Below are 21,005 nucleotides of genomic sequence, written 5' to 3'. Positions count from 1 at the left end.
GACTGTACCTGAACATCGTCTCCACCTGCTATCTCCTTGTAGCCTGAGGCCATCTGTGCGAGATCGTTGGCCTCTGTGTTTTGCGACCTCGGGATCCAACTGAAGTTTATATACCTAAACTGTGCCATCAGCTCACGGCATTGCATCCATAATGGGAAGAGGGTCTCGCTCTCGCACTTGTATTCTTCCGTGAGCTGGGAAATCACCAGTTTCGAGTCTCCAAAGAGTTCCACTGCTTCTGCCCCGGCCTCCAAAAGCAACTCCATTCCCTTGCGTATTGCCTCATACTCAGCGACATTGTTGGTGCAAGGGGTAGGTAGCCTGATGGAGAATGAATATGTTGCCCCCCGGGGCGACACGAGTAGAATGCCGATGCCGCAACCATCATCGCAAGCCGATCCATCGAAAAACATGGCCCATGCACGCACAGACAGTGCTGCTATATCCGTGTTGATTCGTTCAGCAATAAGATCGGCCAACGCCTGTCCTTTGACTGCTTTTGCAGGCTGATACCGGAGATCAAATTCCGATAATGCAAACATCCACTTACCGAGTCGGCCTTTCAACACAGGAGCCGACAGCATATGTTTGATGACATCTGATTTGCAGATGATGACAATCTCCGCTGACAGAAAGATGTAACGAAGCTTGGTGCAGGTAAAAAACAGGCAGAGGCACAACTTCTCGATCTCAGGGTACCTAGTTTCTGCATCCAACATCCTTCTGCTGAGGTAGAAAACAACTCTTTCCAGACCATCATAAAGCTGCACCACCACCGAGGCTATGGAAGTGTCAGATACTGATAAGTAAATATAGAACGGTCTGTCTTGCTGGGGTGGAATCAACACAGGTGGCTTCGTTAGATATTCTTTAATCTCGTCAAACGCTCGCTGTTGCTCTGCCCCCCAGCGAAACTCCTCATCAGATTTAATTTTTACCAGTCCCATGAACGGCTCGATTCGCCCTGACAGATTGGAGATGAATCTTCTGACGAAGTTTATTTTGCCGATGAGACACTGGAGTTCCTTCTTCGTGGTAGGTGGTTTCATTGTTCGCACTGCCTCCTGACTTTTCAGGCCGATTTCAATTCCGCGTTCATGAACCAAGAAACCCAAGAATTGACCGGCCGTTACACCAAAAGCACACTTCTTTGGATTCATTCTTAGCCCGAATTTTCTGGTTCGGTCTAGGATTCGTCGCAGATCATTCAAGTGTCCTTCTACTGAAATGGATTTGACTACCACGTCATCGATGTAGATCTCTACCAACTTGCCGATCAGATCATGAAAGATGTAATTCATGGCTCTTTGGTATGTTGCGCCGGCATTTTTCAGTCCAAATGTCATGACGACGTATTCAAACAAGCCCACTGAACCTGGTACTCTGAATGCAGTCTTGTGTATATCCTCTGGAGCCATAAAAATCTGGTTGTAACCGGCGTTGCCATCCATGAAACTTAACACCTTATGACCAGCAGCTGCATTGATCAATGTCTCTGCCACCGGCATTGGATACTCATCCTTTGGAGTGGCTCTATTGAGATCCCGAAAATCTATGGCGACGCGCCATCGGCCATCCTTTTTCTGTACAGGTACGATACTGGAAATCCACTCAGCGTACCTGCATGGCCTGATGAACCCGGCGTTCAACATTTTCTCGATCTCTTTCTTGACTTCTTCTAAAATTTCGGCCTTCATTTGTCGTGCTCGCTGTTGGAACGGCCGAAATCCTTTCTTAAGAGGGAGCCGATGCTCAATGATGCTCCTGTCTAACCCGGGCATTTCTGTATAATCCCAGGCAAAGCAATCTGGATATTCTTTCAACAGAGCTATCATCAGGCCCCTCAGATGTGGCCCTAGCTTTTTGCTGATAAATGTTGGTCGTGGCTTATCCCCAGGACCAATGTCAATCTCTTCTAGCTCATCAGCTGATGTAAATCCATACCCTAGCTTGCCGTCGGCTGCTAGATCGACGCCGAACACAGGCAAAACGTATGGGGAAGATAGTTTGGGCCGATTGCTGGAATCGGCCCCCCTTTTGATTGTATTGCTCAATGAAGGTCTACAACTTATTTGTACTCTACTACGGGAGGAAGTCTCCCTATTACCAGTACGTGGCATGCTCAAGGTGAGATCACTGCTTTTTATTTTTTGGGGCCGATCGCAGGGATCGGCCTTGCCACGTACGTTTATTGATTCTGGTCTTACTACTCTGTCAGGCCAGTGGATAAGACCAGCCTCACCCCGTTTTTTGTAGCTTCGATGCGCTCACAGTCGTCCAAACTGACTCCAGAAATCGGCTCTTGGTCGTCTGCATCCCAAATATTCATGCCAGCTATTGAGATCTCGACTGAGTCATCCGCATAAACGACCTCCACTTCATCTCCATCCCACTGTATAAGGCATTGGTGCATTGTGGATGGAATGCAGCAATTGGCGTGAATCCAATCCCTCCCTAGCAGGACAGCGTAGGTGCTTTTGCTATCGACGATGAAGAATGATGTAGGGATGGTTTTTCGGCCCACGGTTAGATCCACGCTCAGAACACCTTGCGTCTCTGATGCTTGGCCATTGAAGTCGCTTAGTGTGACGTTGGTTTTGATCAGATCTGCATTAGAGCGTCCCAAACGCCGCAGCATGGAGTATGGCATTATGTTAACTGCCGCCCCCGTGTCAACCAACATCTTGCTGACAGGCTGCCCGTTGATATAACCTCTTAGGTACAGGGCCTTCAAATGTTTGTAGCTCTTCTCTCGTGGTTTCTCAAAGATAACCGGCCGTGGGCCGCAGTCCAACTGCGCTACCGGCGCTCCTTCGACTCTTGGAGCACAAAACTCTGATGGAAGAATGAACACCATATTTGTGCCAGCCGATGACTTCGCATCGGTTTTTATCTGTTTAGGGCGCCATTCTTTCTTCTGTAGACGCATCTCAGTGTCCAAGGTTTGTTGAATTTTCACGGCCAGATCGGGCCGTGCCTTCCTCAGCGTGTGCAGGTATTGCGCCTCGGCTTCCTCCAAGCTACGTAGCCGCTGAACCCTACGCTTTTGGGAATGACTGAGTCCATCAGGACACCACCTTGGCCGGTGGTATCTATCTTCTTCTTCTTCTTCTGATTCCTCTAAATCTTCCTCTCGAGATGACTCAGCTCGTCTGTTCTGAGGTGGGAGAGGCCCTAGACGTTTGAACACTGAGACTTCACCCGTGTCTTCCTTCTGCCGTCTACATTCCGGGCAGTTATCGATTGTAGGCAATCGGCTCATACCTGAATCCCAGCAGTGCTTAAAGAAAGGACAATCCCAGTGTCTGTCCATGTCTTCCTGCTCTCTCGACTTTCCCTTAGCGCGACGCTCATACCCTTCATCATCTTTATCACGCCAACGATATCCTCCATTGCCAACAGAACGACGGTACCTTTCGTCATCTATATCGTACCGCCGGCGGCGATCGTACTGGCGCTCATATTTGTTAAGGAGATGCTCGGAGAGCGGCCGTTGATACCGCACGTTTCTCACTTGTTCCTCGGTGATATACCGTCGATCATCATATCGGGGCCGGTCGCGTGGGCCGGCCTCTTCCTTTTCCTTACCGCGGGGTTGACCGCTTTCTTTTTTATACTTGCTATGGTGGTATACATGCCCTGCCATGTTAACACCGAGTGAGAAATCCAGCTGACGCCTTGTGGATTGATTATGCTCCACCATGTTGACGCCAGGAAACGGTTGTGTGTCCACCTTCATAGCAAACTGACCAAAGATCAAACGGCCTTGTTCTATCGCCGTTTGGATCTGCCGTCGCAGCTCTTTACAGTCGTTGGTGATGTGGGTGAACGAGTGATGCCACTTGGAGTACGGTCTCCCGTTCAACTCTTGCGCCGTAGGGATTTTATGTCCTTCGGGTAACGTCAGCCGCTTCTCTTTGAGCAGTAAGTCAAATATTTGCTCAGCTTTGCTTACATCGAAGTCGAACCCCTTTTGCTGGCCCTTGTTGTTTCACCCACTTGCAGGACATGGGATCTGCCCCCCGAGCCCATTCAGCCACGGCTACTTCCTGGTCTTCTGCAGAGTCCCCTACTTCTTCTGTCTCGACCAGGCCTACCGGGCGCCTGAACTTGTCTTGGTACAATTCTGGGTGGCGCTGCTCGTACAATGTTAACTTCTGAGCCATGTGTGCCAGTGAATTGTATTCGACTTGGAAAGCTAGATCTTTGATCGGCGCGGCGAGGCCCAATACCGCCAGATCGACTGCTTCTTTCTCAGTTAAGCGAGCCGAATAACATCGGTTCCTGACAGTTCTGAAACGCTGGATGTATTCCGCCACCGTTTCTCCACGCTTCTGCCGCACCTGAGCCAGATCGGCAATGCCAGCCTCAGTAGCTTCTGAGTGATACTGAATATGAAATTGTTCTTCCAGCTGCTTCCACGTCCGGACTGAATCTGGTGGCAACGAGGTATACCACCCAAAAGCTGGTCCTGTGAGAGATTGCGCAAAAAACCTCACACGCAATGGGTCTGACGCTGAAATCATGCCCAACTGTGCCAAATATCGGCTCACATGCTCAATTGAGCTAGACCCTTCCGATCCATTGAACTTTGAGAACTCAGGGAGCCGATATTTGGGCGGCAGTGGAATCAAATCGTATTCGTTGGGGTATGGCTTGGAATAGCCGACCATTCTCCTCTTTGGCAAAAGGCCGAACTGGTCTCTCAAGATTGTACTGATTTGTTCCATGGTATTAGCTGTAGGAGCTGAGTTTTCATGACTCGTTCCGGTGGCATATTTAGCTAGCCATGCCTGTTTGTCAGCGTCCGCTCCAGGAATCCCTCCTGCTGCCATCTGATTCGTGCGCGCCAAGTTATTGCAGTCCGGCACGTATGTGCACATGTATCCGTGTGGGATCTCCTTAGGTGGCTCTTGCAGGAACTGGTAATCGCTAGGATCGCCTCCGATCTTGTAGACGACATATGCCGGCGAACCTGGCGGCTCTGGAGCTGCAAGTGCGAATGGCAGCTGTGGTCTGGTTTGGAACGGTATCTCTCCCTGGTGAGTTCCTAGGGCAGGCCCTGACGGAGAGTACTGATGCTTCATGATTTCCTGAACTACGCGAACCGCAATACGCTCGAAAGCGTTTACCAGGCTCTCAGAATGACGGTGTAGCGAATGAGCTACCATGTAATTAACTTCCTGGCGCAGAGCTCTGGTGCGGTCTTCCGAAGGGATAGACAGATCCACTTCATCGAGAACGCCTTCAGGTGAGAACCCTTTCCACCGAATACCATGTTTACGGGTCCTCTCAAAAGAGCCGATGAGATCGGCTTCGAAGACAGCTTTAATCTCATCATATTTCTTCTTGTGCTCCTCAGGCAGTTCTTCGTACGTGATTGGTGTCTCCGCCATTACAGCTGCAGATGTCGACGCCGTTGCTGTATAGGGTCCCACCGGGCGTGCCAGAATGTGTTGCCTGCCAAAACCCACCGGCGAGCAGCGACGAGCAACACGAAGAGCCGGGAGGCTCCCAGGACTGCTTGTGGGCCCTGGTCCCTCGGGCGACGGCCCGCAAAACTCCGGCACACGTCCTGGCTGTTGCGAGGGCGTGCCACCTGACCTATACCTGGTCAGGAAGGTGATGGATTGCTTCGATTATTCTCCTGCATGGTAGACACGTAAACATTAAATTCGAGCCTCGATCGGCTCTCAGGTTTCCCTGTGAATCGGCTCAAGGAGCCGATTATCCCATGATCCGTATTAGATCTACGGTAACATGGGGGTCTTGCTTTATCAAAATCAAGCCAAATTGACCTACGATAGTCTAGGGTTTTCACCGCATAACTGGAGCGTCCTACACGTAATTGAGCCTGGCAGATGCGAAAGACAACAGAAAACCAACCCTAGAAAAGGCCTAAAAACCAACATAGAGTCGATTCTCGGAACATCTCCTCTAGGATCGGCAAACCATACCTTACGTACTGCTGGATCATTCAACCCGTTTGCAAGGCCTAATTATGCGGATGTTAAACTAATCCTTGAAGGTCAAGGAGCACCATAACAGATCAAGTCTACTGGATAAAGACTAAGCAGGTCGCTACCTTTACACCTTGAGATAGGCGTAAAGGCAGCTAGATATGTAGGGATAACATAACTAAGTAAATATCGAAAAAAGCATCGATGTTAGCCCCAACATATCCATGATAACAGTATTACTCGCCATCAACAAGGCTTCAGTACGAGCAACACAAAACAACGAATAAACTGATACTGCCCAGATCGCAAGATGCGATCTGGGCAGCATGGCGCTTACCCGGAAGAAAACCCTCGAAACAAGGGGTGGCGATGCGCCTAGATTGTGTTTGTTGTGAACGTGATCGTCCTCTTTTCCAATAACCCTAGATACATATTTATAGTCCGTAGACTCTCTAACTTGGGAATAATCCCACCGTGTACGAGCTAAACTCTATCTTTTAATTCTAACCGACACGTAACCTACTATAATTTACAGATACACGGGCAATCTAGCCCAAACCTTTTGTACGAGGCCGATTCATGAATATTTCCCGTGCATAATCTCCAAGCCCATCTCAATCACGGCCCACCTCCTGGCGTGGTTAAAATCTGGTGATAACACTTACTCCATGTACGATGGATAAGTTATTATAAATCTTAATGGTGAAACACACATACATAACACTGACGCTAATATGCCGTAAGGCAAATGATTTAAATTCCACTTATTAGTGGAACCGCCATTTAGGTCATGTTAGAAAGGAACGCATGAAGGAACTCCATGCAAATGGATTTTTGGAGTCATTTGATTTTTGAATCGTTTGGCGCTTGCAAATCTCTTCTAAAGAGAATGACTAAAATACCGTTCATAGGCCAAGAGTTGAACGGACAACTAAATTAGTGGAAACATACATGATGATGTATGTGGTTCACTAGGCATAGTTGTGTGCGGGAGATTCTTCTACTTCATAAGAACTTCCAACAATGAATTGAGTATATATATGTGGATATATTCGATAAGGAAGAAGTTTGAAACATTTGAATGGATTCAAATAAATTTCAGCATGAAGTGGAAATCGTCGTAATAGAAAAGTCAAATATCTATGATTGGATCATGGTGGAAATATTTGAATTACGAGTTTTAGCGAACATCTAAGAGAGTTGTGAAATTGTTCTACAACTCACATTTCTTGGAGTATCATAGTGATGATATAGTATCCGAGAGATGTATCCAAACCTTGTTGGGTTAATGATGAAATAAAATGACGCCATTATATTTTTGTGGATTATGCTTTAGAGACTACCGCTTTTACACTAAATAGAGCATCATCATGATCCGTTGAAATGACACCATACGAGTTATGGCATGGGTATGAACCTTAATAGTCCTTTCTTAAATTTTGGTATGCATAGCATATGTAAATAAGTTTACAACCAAAATCGGATGAATGTCTTTGTTGGTTATCCCAGAGTTTTGATTGGGAATTCTTTCCACTATGGAGACAAAGACAAAAGTGTTTTGTCAATGTTTCTTATTTCCAAGAAATTGTTTTCTAGCGAAGTATTTAAGTGGGAGGACAATAGAACTTGATAAGGTTTATGAACCTGAGCATAATGATCAGAGTAGCGTAGCATCAGAAATTGTTCCGGAAGCGGCCACGACGATCATGGCTCCCATGACTACAAAGTGTTTTAGCCATGGAGATCGAAGTACATATTGAACCTTGTAGGTATGGTTTACTTTGTGATCAAATAAATGATTTGTGGACAAAGGATTGATTTTGAACAATAATAAACCAACTACAAACAAAGAAGTTATGATGGGCCCTGACTCCGTTAAAATGGCTATATGCCATGAAATCCAAGATAGATGGATACTTTTTGAAAGTAAATGGATCAATAAAATTGATGGACTTGGATAGAATATCCTTGAATAAGCTTGACTTGTCGGAAAAATTGTTTACGACAAAGTTCAAAGAGTTGACTACGATAAGATTAGATCTTCCATAGCGATGCTTATAGTCTATGTGGATTATTCTAGTAATCGCTACATATTTCTTTTATGAGATATGCTAGTAGGATGGCAAAATACATTACTTAACAAAAGTGTGTATTAAAGGTGTATACAAGATACAAACAAGAGTTTTGCTGGTCGGTGGAATACTAGATAGGTATACAAACTTCAATTGGATGAAGTGAGTATCACGGAGTTGGAATCTTCACCGGATGAAATAGTCAAAGAGTTTTTGATTTCATCAGAAATGATGAAGATACTTGCATTTGCAAGAAATTGAGTGGGAGCGCTGAGACATATTTATAATACTTTATGTAGATGACATATCGTTGATTATAAATAATGTAATTATATAATTGATTAAAAATGTTTCATTGAGAATTAACTTCAATGAAAGGATATGAACTGAAACATATTTAGTGTCAAGATCTATGAAGATAGATTGAAACACATAATAAGTTTAAGTTAAAAGTACATAGAATGAATATTGAAGTAGTTCAATATAAAATATTAAGAAGGTGTTCTTTTCATGTGAAGGTTTAACAAGACTTGAGTGTATTTGCACTTAATGAGTAAAACCACATGAGTGATTTTAGATCACAAATAATATGTACATAATCAGATGTCCTGTGCTCTAAAAGAGTTAGGAGCATATACCAGAATGATTCATGTGATGATTATTGGACAACAGTAGGAATATCCTTGAGTACTTTAGAAGAACCAAGGATATATATATAATTTTGTATGGGGTAATGACAAACAAATCGCTGTAATGTGTTGCACCGATATTAGTTTGGTCACATATAAAAATAAATTTCAATCTCAATTAGGCTAAGTATTGTTTAAAAGGTAGCACAATGAGCTAGAATAAGTCTATGCTAGATTTAGATGTGTTCTAAATATTGTGACGGATTCTACAGAAGAAGGCAGAGTATGTCATTGTTTTGACAATGATTGAGGATGTTAAGTCGAGAAGTTCTTTGAGAACTTGGTGTAGTTCCGATAGTGTCAGAACTTTGAAGCTATATTGTGTGTGACAATATTAGTGACATATTTCAGACCGTGGAATTAAGGTTCCACCAGAAGACCAAACATATTTAATGCCGACTCATTTGGAAAATGAGTATGCGTTGAGATGCAAATGAATTGCAAAATACATACGTTTCTGAGCGTGTCAGATCCGTTGACTAAAACCTCTCCCGTCAGCAAAACATGATAAATCACCAGAAGGCCAAGGTGTTATATCTTTACAAATGTAAACTAGATTATTGACTCTAGTGCAAGTGGGAGACTGTTGGAGATATGCCCAAGAGGCAATAATAAATGGTTATTATATATCTTTGTGTTTATGATAATAGTTTGCATACCATGCTATAATTGTATTAACCAAAACATTGATACATGTGTGTTATGTGAAACAACAAGGAGTCCCTAGTAAGCCTCTTGTATAACTAGCTTGTTGATTAATAGATGATCATCATTTCATGATCATGAACATTGGATGTTATTAATAACAAGGTTATGTCATTGATGAATGATGTAATGGACACACCCAATTAAGCGTAGCATAAGATCACGTCTTTAAGTTCATTTGCTATAAGCTTCCGATACATAGTTACCTAGTCCTTCGACCATGAGATCATGTAAATCACTTATGCCGGAAGGGTACTTTGATTACATCAAACGCCACTGCGTAAATGGGTGGTTATAAAGGTGGGATTAAGTATTCGGAAAGTATGAGTTGAGGCATATGGATCAAGAGTGGGATATTGTCCATCCCGATGACGGATAGATATACTCTGGGCCCTCTCGGTGGAATGTCGTCTAATTAGCTTGCAAGCATATGAATGGTTCATAAGAGACCACATACCACGGTACGAGTAAAGAGTACTTGTCGGAGACGAGGTTGAACGAGGTATAGAGATACCGATGATCAAACCTCGGACAAGTAAAATATCGCGAGACAAAGGGAATCGGTATCGTATGTAAATGGTTCAATCGATCACTAAGTTATCGTTGAATATGTGGGAGCCATTATGGATCTCCAGATCCCGCTATTGGTTATTGGTAGGAGAGAAGTCTCAACCATGTCTGCATAGTTCACGAACCGTAGGGTGACACACTTAAGATTTGATGTCGTTTAAGTAGATATGGAATATGGAATGGAGTTCGAAGTTTTGTTCGGAGTCTCGGATGGGATCCAGGACATCACGAGGAGTTCCGGAATGGTCCGGAGAATAAGATTCATATATAGGAAGTCACTTTCCAAGTTTGGAAATGATCCGGTGCATTTATGGAAGGTTCTAGAAGGTTCTAGAAAAGTCCGGAAGAAATCACCATGGAAAGTGGAGTCCCGGAAGGACTCCACCTTGCATGGCCGGCCAAACCCTAAGGGGGAGGAGTCCCAGGTGGGCTCCACCTTGGTGGCCGGCCAACCCCCCCAAGGAAGGGGTGGGAGTCCCACCTTGAGTAGGATTCCCCCCTTGGGTAGGTTTTGTCCCTATGGAAGGTTTTGGTTTCGGGTCTTATTCGAAGACTTGGATACCAACACTTGGGGATTTCCACCTATAAAAAGAGGGACAAGGGGAGGGGGCCGGCCACTCAAGCCCTAGTTGGCCGCACCCCCCAGTTGGCCGGCGCCCAAGCCCCCCTCTCCCCAAACCCTAGCCTCCCCTCCTCCACATACAACTCCAGCAGCGCTTAGGCGAAGCCCTGCCGGAGATCTCCACCACCACCGCCACCACGCCGTCGTGCTGTCGGGATTCCGAGGAGGATCTACTACTTCCGCTGCCCGCTGGAACGGGGAGGAGGACGTCGTCATCAACACCGAACGTGTGACCGAGTACGGAGGTGCTGCCCGTTCGTGGCACCGTCAGGATCTTCTACGCGCTTTTGCAAGCGGCAAGTGATCGTCTACATCCACCACGAGATCTGATCTCGTTAACGCTTTGTGATCTTCAAGGGTATGTTGATCTTCACCTCGTTGCTACCATCTTCTTGATTGGATCTTGGCTTGTTCTTCGTTCTTGCGATAGGAAATTTTTTGTTTTCTATCCTACGAATCCCAACAATGTCATCTCTTGTGACCAAGTCACATGCTTGCAAGCTAATCAGACGACATTCCACCGAGAGGGCCCAGAGTATATCTATCCGTCATCGGGATGGACAATATCCCACTCTTGATCCATATGCCTCAACTCATACTTTCCGAATACTTAATCCCACCTTTATAACCACCCATTTACGCAGTGGTGTTTGATGTAATCAAAGTACCCTTCCGGTATAAGTGATTTACATGATCTCATGGTCGAAGGACTAGGTAACTATGTATTGAAAGCTTATAGCAAATTTGAACTTAATGACGTGATCTTATGCTACGCTTAATTGGGTGTGTCCATTATATCATTCATCTAATGACATAACCTTGTTATTAATAACATCCAATGTTCATGATCATGAAACTATGATCATCTATTAATCAACAAGCTAGTTATACAAGAGACTTACTAGGGACTCCTTGTTGTTCACATAACACACATGTATCAATGTTTCGGTTAATAAAATTATAGCATGGTATGTAAACATTTATCATAAACACAAAGATATTATAATAACCACTTTATTATTGCCTCTTGGGCATATCTCCAACAAGTACGAAAAAATATATCTCGAAACCTATCAACATGGGATCTAATTTTGAAGATCTCGACGAGAGGGTCTCAAAAGTGGAAACGGTTCGTAATTTGGACTTACGGTTCTCAAGATATTTCATTTTGAAAAAAACGAATCTAGAAAAAAAGGAAAAGCTGCAGCCTCTCCTGTCTTCTCTCTCCTCCCTCATCCCCACCTTGCTTCCCCTTGCGACACGTGGCGAGCAGGGAGACCACTTCCCATGGATTTTCTGGCACCACAGCGCGCCACATGTCGCGTGCGGAGCGGATTGTCTTCCCTTCCAAAGGTCGGCCTTTTTTTAACGATTTCCTACGTGACACATCAAGTGTCAAATAGGATTCACACGGACGCATCGCTGACGTGGACCTAGCCTATGTAAACCAGGCCGAGCCCATCGTGGTTATACTGCTCGAGATGAACGGCATACACAAGATTTAATGCAGGAACTAATATCGGTGTCAAGCTACTTTAAATTTGTATTTTACTTTTTTTCAAATTTTATTTGTATTTTATTTTGAGGTTAAAGGAGGGCGCACACGGACTCGGTTTTTATCTGCACCGAATTGCAAGCATAAATTTGGGCCCAATATGCGTTGGCGTGGACATGTTGGTCAGTTTTGATGGGCCTCTAAGTTGTGGTTTTATCCAAATTCCGACCGATTTGACAAAAACGGACACATTTTATCTGCTTGTGTCGGGTCACAGAAGATGCCCTTAGAGCATCTCTACCAGAGCCTGTAAACTGGGCAAAATCGAATAATAACCGCAAGTTTACGGGTTCGGTTCGAAAATCGGTTTAGCGGTAGTGCTGGCCTGTTGAGGGCGGTAGTGCTGGCCCTGCGCTGTTGCCTCCGGCTGAAGCTGTTCTCCTTCTCCTTCTCCTTCCTTGTCCAGTGTTGGGCCACCCGTGGCGTACTCCTCTCGAGGCTCATACCTGATCACACAAAGGGTTTCAGAATGAAGTAGCAAACCATTCAAGGGTGTGTCGAGATCGATTGTAGAGAGGATAGAATTCACCTTATCTTGTAGCGCTTTCACCCATGCTCGTGTCATCGGTCCACTTGAGGGACTACTTGACCTTGATGTAGTGTCGACCTTTGGAGGGGCTACATCATGGGGGCAAGGAAGGGTAGCGCCGGTGGCCATGGACGACGTCAGCGGTGGTAGATTGCGCATTGCCGGTACCGTGGGATTAGGAAAGATTGAAAAAGAAAAAAATATAGGAGTTGACTTGTATGTCCCTCAACAATCTAGCGAAAACCCCTAGAAGTTAGTTGTTTAATCTTGATCGTCCTCCGCCGTCACATTTCCGGTCACGTCACCCCAGTGGGATCCGTTGTCATTTTCCCTATTAAGACGGTTAAACTGATGAATCATTGCACATTGTAATGAATTCTATCAATACAGGTGGATTTTTGCAATTTCGACAAATAGTTGTGATTTTTCGACATTGTCGGTTCTTTGAAATTTACTCCAGTGAGATGTAATGAACTTGTTGTTAGTGGTTTTCGAAGTTAATGGCATGTTGTTTTCATGAAATTGGCATTTAATTTTGAGATGGCAACATGTTAACACGGCCAGCCGGAAATATTTTGATATGAATGGCAGTGGATTTATTTTCATTAGATGCTTGACCGGAGTGATTCAAATTAAGAAGTAAACTCACGAGGCAAGCTGAAAATATAAGGTGAAAAGAGAAACTTTCGACCTCGAGATCTAGCGAATGGCGTTCCATGTTCCATGTTCCATGTTCAACCCTCGAGCACCTGCGTTGTTCATTATAACATACCCAAATACTGAACACTGAACCCCCTGTACCGGACTGAACGCTGAAGAATACTACTTTCTACAATTGGAAGGCGGAAGCGCACGCACCACGCACTCAGCGCACATACATCGGCCGAGACATGCGAAAGGAACAGCGAAAAAGTAAATCACCAGGAACAGACCGACCCGTCTCCTCGCTTCGCCTCCTCCTGGCGGCCGAGGGGGCGGAACCCTAGCCCGCCGCCGCACCTCCTCCCTCCCCGTCTCCTCCTCCTCGTCACCCCCCGAGGCGCCGCGAGAACACACGCAGGGAACACACGTTTTTAACGTGGAAAATCCTCTCCAACAAAGAGAGGAAAAAACCACGGGCGTCAGCCAGCAAAACTTCACTATATCGGGGAGTGTTTACAAACGCCGTAGGATATCTTATAATCTGATAAAACACTAGACGGCGGCTTACAAGAGGTATATTTAAACGGTGGCATCGATCCGTACCAAGCATACCGGCGACGGGCCTCGCTCCGCTCGTCAGAAGTTAGCCTCCCTTGAATTTGGGTCACAATACAACAGTGGCTGGTGCCTGGCGAGCTCGCCTGGTCTGCAACGTCAGGGCGTCGGGATTGGAAGCGCTGGAACGGGGGAAATCCTTGATTGACGAGGCCGGTCACGTCGGCAACGACGCTTTGCACTGTTCCCCTCCTTGGAGGCGTCGATGAGGTTCATCTTCCTTCCCCCCTCCCCCACCCGGGTGAAAACCCAATTCTTTCGGAATGGGTGGCGGCGGCGCGGTGACACCGTTCCCTTGCTGAAGGCGTCGCCTTGGTTGGTGGAGGGGTGACGAGCCGTGTGTTCCGGGTGGTTGCCAGTGGCGGCTCCGCCGTGTCTTCGTTCGGCGGCTACAGTTCTAAATCTTGAGTCATGTTGGTTGGTCTTTGCGGCGGTTGGAGATGTTGTCCGTGGCTTCGTGCGCGGAGGTGCTCTTGTTGCTTCTCCTGACTTGGGCTACCATCCCGTATGACCTCCGTGCTCTGGGGAGCTTTTCCTCCTCGCGACGGTGTGACGCCCTCGATCCTGGGCGAGAAGGTAGGGTCCTTCTTCGGAGGCGGAAGCGGGTGTTCTTACTTCGACGGTTGGCCAAGTGAAGTCGAAGACTGGTGCTCTCCAATGGTGGTCTTTACCGGCGTGTCTCCTCCTATGTTGATCAAGCGGATGGACTAGGGCCTCGACCGCGATGCTGTGTTTCTTGTTGTTTCTTTCATGTGGTGTGAGTTGCCTGTAAGCTGATCTTTAGCACTATGTACTTTGCCGATATGGCGTTATTAATTTAACGCAGGGCCAAGGCCTAATGTTTAAAAAAGTAAATCATCCAGACAGCAGATTTCGAGTGCATGGGCCGGGCCGTCGAACTCTTTCTTGCACTCACGTAGCAGCCAATAGCTCGGAAGGGAGGGCTCCAATCCAAATCCAATGGCAGGAGAACACAAACACAATGCCTATGAAACGTCACAGATTACGGTTGGGCAGTGTTTCCGTTCGCCTTTTGCGACTGTCGTGAGATACATGTTAACACGGACGACGCGAGATACATGTTCTCTTCTCTGTTTCACGAGGCCTCGCACCAATTTGTTGGTAACATTTCTCGGTTCCATTATTACGAAAATGATGGTATCCGCTAAAAGTACAATGCGCGCTTAAAAAATGTACGTGGTGACTGATCCAAAACGATCCACCAAGACCAACCAGGATTGTCATCATACAGCGTACTGTACCGAGTAAACGTCAAAAGCCACAGCCGTCACCTTCGCTAGAAACTGGATCTTTGTGGAAGATCAATCGATTTCCATGATTGCAATTCCATTGTCACATAGGACGGCAATGCTACACACATATGAGCTCCGGTTATAGAGAGAGAAAGAGAGCTACCATCTACAAAATTAAATTATGTGAGTAATAACTACAAGATTTGTGGGAGATTGGCTTACCTTTTTGTCATGGTAATGTATGCGAAGTCCCGGACATCTCCCAAATTAAAGTTAACCCTGTTCTCATACCTGCCAAATTGTAAAGCAAGGTATTCATACACCGCTGCCACTTATTTTTACCGTTGATGCATGGCGTCATTATGAATGAATGGGAAATGCAGTTGCAATGTTTGCCGGAGTTAAAGATGTTGGCTAGCTTAGGGTAATAAAAATGTTACCTGTGAGTAACTGAGTCACAAAAAGCAACAGTGTTGTCCTCTGACACTGTAAGTAGAATCGGACGACCCGAGGGACCTTCAACCACAGCAACACTGCACCTCTCATCTTGTAGTCCGTTGATATGTTTAATACATGTATTTGATTGCAAATCCCAGATCTGGTAAAAACATGGAGCTTGAGGCGGTACAACAAAATAATTTACACATGCATCATTAGCAGTACTATATTTCGCTTCTTTTTTCGTGAGCTCTGCATGTGTTGCTATAAAACAATATTGAAGATGTCATACCTGTGCACTCCCCTCATACTTAGTGTGTGTAACCAAATACGGCAAAGCCCCGCCCGGGCAGAAATAATCAAGACCATGAGCATATCCTGGATGGCACTTGAATGAGGCGACAGGAGTAGGAGAATCCATGTTCCACATCTGTCAATCTCAAGCATCAACGTAAAATTATTAGTGATATTGATATTAAAATTGCTCTTATACTAAAAAAATATCTACACCAGCTAATTAATGAACCTTTATCGTGGAGTCATCTGAACAACTAGCAAAAGTGTTTCCCGCAGTCTGCGGGTTGAACTTGACTTGAAGCACATGGCCCGAGTGTCCTTGGAACGTCTGTATGCACAGCCAGCCAGCCTCCCAGTTCCAAAGTTTGATCAGCTTGTCCCAAGATGCCGAGAGCACTAATGGCTCACTGGGGTGAACCGACAGTGAGGTGACGCAATCCGCGTGACCTCTAAACTTCTGCAGCTTCTCCATTTTTATATACGAGTAAACATGGATGTATCCTTGATCATCGCCGGTCACAAAACCCATTGGCCGCTCAACGAATTTAGCTGTCCAAATGTATCTTTTATCTCCGAATGTCAACAGTCCTGTTTTAACCCGAAATGTCATCACTTTTGTCTGCGAAAGAAATGCAAAATGCTTGATCAGTCAAGTACATGTCCTCCACTAATTTAAAGCAACATGCAAAATTCTCAAGTGTCGCTGTCCATGGAGCTCGCGGCCTCTGGGCTATGCTTCGGCTCGATCTAGATCCAGGACCCGGAATCGCCGGCCTCTGGGCAGCCCCGAATAAAGACGAGAAGAGCGTCGTCTCCGCGCTGGTGCAGATGGTCACGGCGCTCGCGGAATCGGGGGTGGCATCTGCGACGCGATGCTCATGTCGGAGGGCGCAGTGCCGCCACTCATCCGGCTGGCCGAGTCGGGCAGCAACCTCGTGGGCCGCGAGAAGGATACATCCACGATCTCCACGTCGCCTGCGCCATTGCCGACCACGACAGCGCCTGCCTGCTCAAGTGCTCATCGAGATCTACCAGATGGGGGACTCTGTGTCCCAGTCCGCGGTGACCGGCGCCCTCAAGAACCTTTCCGCGACGCTGACGCTGGAGGCGCTGCACGCGCTGGCCCGTGCGTGTCATGCATGGTGAGCTTGCTGGACTACGGCACGGTTCTCGGCACGCCGCCGAAAAATAGCAACAAAGAGTCATGGGCACGAGTAGCAAACGGACGACCAACGTGGGTCTGCCGCTGTTAGAATGCGATTAACTGTCCATTTGTGCAATCTGTAACGTGTCGCCCCAAAAGTGGTACTTATGTTTTTGTAAAAATTAGCAAATTAAGTTGGTTAACCTAGCCCCGAAATGTGGCAGTTTTCTGTAATTTACTCGATTCAAGACCTGCCGCCATTCATTCGCAGAGAAACGAAGGGAAAACGCTCACAAAATTCCACCTCCTTCCAACAAACAGAAAAGAGGGCCACACACCTTTCTGTTCGTTCTTCGTCTTCATCTCCCATGTAGGAGCATCTCCAACACGCGCACTAAAAATCGGCGCGCTGTAAACATTTGCCGCACGCTGCTTTAACTTTTCCCCCCGCCGGACGCTTTATTATGCAGCGCGTGCTCTGGCGCGTAAAATGATCCTCCGCTGAACGCTGTATTTTGCAGCGCGCAGTGCGGCGCAAACAACAATTTCGATCGTTTTTGGTATGAATAGATCAAACAAAACACGAAAAATTAACTGAAAATACGAAATATATTAGAAAGTTCGGAATACGAGCGACATTTGGTACAAAATATATTAGAAAACTACCCTAATCTACTCCGAGTCCCGGTCGAAGTCCGACGAGTGGATGGTGTCGGACACCGGAGTGGATGTCCACTCGAAGGAGGAGGAGGAGGAGAGGACGATCGTCGACGGGCCGGCGCTGTTTTTCTTCCTCTCCGCCCACCTCGCGGCCTTCTCCGCCCTCTCCGCCTTCCTCGCCACCGACTTCGCCCGGTGCTCGCCGCGATCCGCCTTCTTCTTCTTCGCCGCCGCCGCCTTCTCCTCCTCCTTCGCGTAGAAGGCCTCCTCCGCGGTGACGTCCTCCGGGAACTGCCGCGCCCACTCGAGGCGGAGGCGCTCGTCGCGCTCCGCGATGATGAGCCACTGCTAGCGCGTGACAGTCGCCGGCGGCGGCGCGAGCGCTTCCGCCTGCTCCCGCCTCCACACGTCGTGGAAATTCATCGAGCGGTGGGAGCGGCCGAGGCGCCATGCGACGGCGTCATAGGCGCGCGCCGCCTCGTGCGCCGTCTCGAACGTGCCGAGGCGGATGCGCTCCTCGCCAGAGCCGATCTCCGCGTCGAAGCGGCCGCTTGGCCGCGCGCGAACGCCGCGGTAGCCGGAGGAGGAGCGGCGGAGAGGCATCGCGTCGGCGGAGGCGGAGCGGCGGCGCGGGTGCGGCGTGAGAGGCAGAGCGATGGCGACACGGGTGGTGAAGTTTCCGGGCGGTTGGTGTGCGCGCGCGCGTGGCGTTTATAGCGCGCGCGGCAGCCGAAACGGCAACTTTCCCACGCGGGATAGCGCAAAAGCGCAGGCGCGGCAAATCTTTTAGCGCGCGCGGCGTTTTCGCGCGCCCGCTGGAGGTTCGCGCGGGCTCCCGCGCGCGCCAAACTGACGGTTTATTTAGCGCGCGCGTCTTTTGCCGCGTCTGTTGGAGATGCTCTAACACTTGGTCGTTCTTCGTCTCCCTATGTAGCACTTCCGTCGCCACAAGAGAACATGGCCCGCTTCCTCATGCCGCCCCACCGCGGCCGACCTTGCCAGGCATCACCGGCCAGATCTCTTTCCCCTCCATCGTTCTCTGCTGTTCTAGGCGCCGCCAGAACCTACTCCCCTACATTGCGAACGGCGGCGGCACCCCGCGCCTCCACCTGCATCCCAGTGGCAGGCGGCGTCCCGCGCTCACCTGCACGTAACACGGCCGCGCAGCGCCGCCGGACTGCACCCCTGCGGCGCGGTTGGTTTTTCTAGCGGCGTGCGTGCGTCGGTTGGGTGGCGACCTTGCCGACGTGGGTGCTCCCTCTCAGTCGTGATGCCATGAAGAGAAGATAGTAGGTGGGTAGCAAAAACGTTTTTTTATGCAAATCCACAAATTTATTGTAGCAAAATTCTTTTCGCGTGGTGCAAATCATCAGAAGATTTTTGTAGCAGACTTCCCCCTCTTTTGATGCAAATCCACACACCTATCATAGCAATTTTTTATTCTTATTGTTATGACGCAATTTTGCTTTCGAGAGGTGCAAATCCTAAGGAGTTCTTGTAGCAGGTTTTTCCTCTTTTTGATGCAAATCTGTTGAAATATTGGGCCCATATGAAATTGTCCAAATTAGATTTCAGATTATCCTATAAAACTCAAAGCCCACGTAGTGGCAGCCCATATGATTTTGAGGCCATGTTGGTGGCAGCTCACTAGGGAGTGGCAAGAGGTGGGAAGCTTAGTCCCACATGGAAAGTTGGGAGAAAGTTAAACCACCTTATAAGGTGGGTTGTTCCACCACTAGTAAGTGAGTGAGAAGATTAGTGGTACACGCGCGCTCCTCCTCCTCGCTCATCTCGACATGTCGCGCCGCGGCGCGTCGCGATCGTGGTGAGTGGATTGAGTCTCGAGCCGAGACTTTCCTTTCTTTTTGCATTTCAGGAAAACGAACAGAGTCCTAGACGGACGCGTCGCAGTTTCGGGTCGCTCCCAGACCGTGGGCTATCTGTAACCGACTAGAAACGTGTGTGTGATGTGGGCGTGGCCCACATTGCCTACGGGTTTCCTAAGCCTATATAATCTCCTGCCCGGCTACCGCAGAAACACATCCAATATACAAGTTAGGGTTTTCCACTTCTCTCTGCTTGCGCCGTCATCGTAGCCTACTCCATCCCGCCCACTGGCGTGTACCGGCGAACGGGAGAGCAGATCTCCGAAACCACTCGCCTTTGCGATCCTGTACGAGAGATGGCGAATTAGGTTTTTGGGAAGCGCTCTGCGCGACTGCTCAACCACGGGTCGTCTTCCGTCCAAGTCGAGCGGTGCTGCATATCGTCATCTTCAACGCCGTCTACTTCAACCCGTCGTCAACAACATTGTCACCAACAACGTTACTGCTGCGACTTCATCTGCTACACCTCCACCGCCACCTTCACCAGATCGGTACGTGCGACATATCTCAATCTGTTTAGCGATGGATGTTTTACTGTTTGCGCTGCTACTATTTATGTTGATTAATGCATCTAGTATGTTCGAGTTTCACATGTTATTAGTTGTTGTCGTCATGTTTAATATTCTGAAATTAATCATGGAAATTGTGTCTAATTATCCAAAAAAATCTATATAATATTTGCAACAGGTATTTTAAGTATTTTTTTCAATGTTTGACCGTGGGATGCTTCAAGATGTGCTACAGCGCGTGACAGGCGGTGCTGCTACGCGCGCCGGGCGCTGCTGCAGAAGTTTGTGGCTAGATGCATTATCGCTAAGTTTCCTCCTTCATGGAGGAACTTTATCACAACTCTCAAACACAAGAGACATGAGATATCAATTGAAAATCTGATAGCGTCTCTTGATGTTGAGAGAAAGCTCAGGCTAAGGATACTACTGAGAAAGGAGAGGGTCAGTCTAGCGCCAATATGGTGCAGAAGAAACCCTACAACAAGAACAATGGGAATAACAAGCCCTCCTTCAATAAGCCAATAAAGACTACAACCTTCAAGAAGAAGAATATGATAAACAAAGCAGATCTGAGCTGTTTTACCTGTGGAGAGGCTGGCCACTTTTCTAAGGACTGTCTAGAGAGGGCAGACCGCAAGAAAAAGGCGAAGCAAGTCAACACGGTGACCGCTAGCAATGTTGATGGGTACGGTAATCTCTTTACTGTTCTTTCGGTATTTCAATCTCCATGTTGGTGGATTGATAGGTGATACGTATCAAACGTATCTATAATTTTTTATGCTCCATTCTTGTTTTACACCAATTTATATATATTTTGCTCATGCTTCGTTGCACTTTTATACATTTTCCGGCACTAACC

At 47.3% G+C, this 21,005-nt stretch overlaps 1 protein-coding gene and 1 long non-coding RNA gene across 2 annotated transcripts in view; both read right to left on the bottom strand.

The window, feature by feature from the left end:
* Positions 1-15,569, bottom strand: part of LOC127323596 (uncharacterized) — a 212,023-nt gene extending 196,454 nt beyond the window's left edge. The window contains exon 1 of the long non-coding RNA XR_011745863.1: positions 15,435-15,569. This is a non-coding gene — a long non-coding RNA (uncharacterized lncRNA). The remainder of the gene's footprint in view (positions 1-15,434) is intronic.
* A 747-nt stretch (positions 15,570-16,316) lies between these two features.
* Positions 16,317-21,005, bottom strand: part of LOC127321768 (cysteine-rich receptor-like protein kinase 44) — a 49,547-nt gene continuing 44,858 nt past the window's right edge. The window contains exons 10-11 of the mRNA XM_071820543.1: positions 16,430-16,566; positions 16,317-16,320 (exon numbers count right to left, since the gene is read on the bottom strand). Of these exons, the coding sequence (XP_071676644.1) occupies positions 16,317-16,320; positions 16,430-16,566 (141 nt within the window). The remainder of the gene's footprint in view (positions 16,321-16,429; positions 16,567-21,005) is intronic.

Source organism: Lolium perenne, chromosome 5 (genome assembly GCF_019359855.2).
Source record: "Lolium perenne isolate Kyuss_39 chromosome 5, Kyuss_2.0, whole genome shotgun sequence".
Lineage (NCBI taxonomy): Eukaryota > Viridiplantae > Streptophyta > Magnoliopsida > Poales > Poaceae > Lolium > Lolium perenne.
This window is presented reverse-complemented; position numbering and strand designations above follow the sequence as displayed.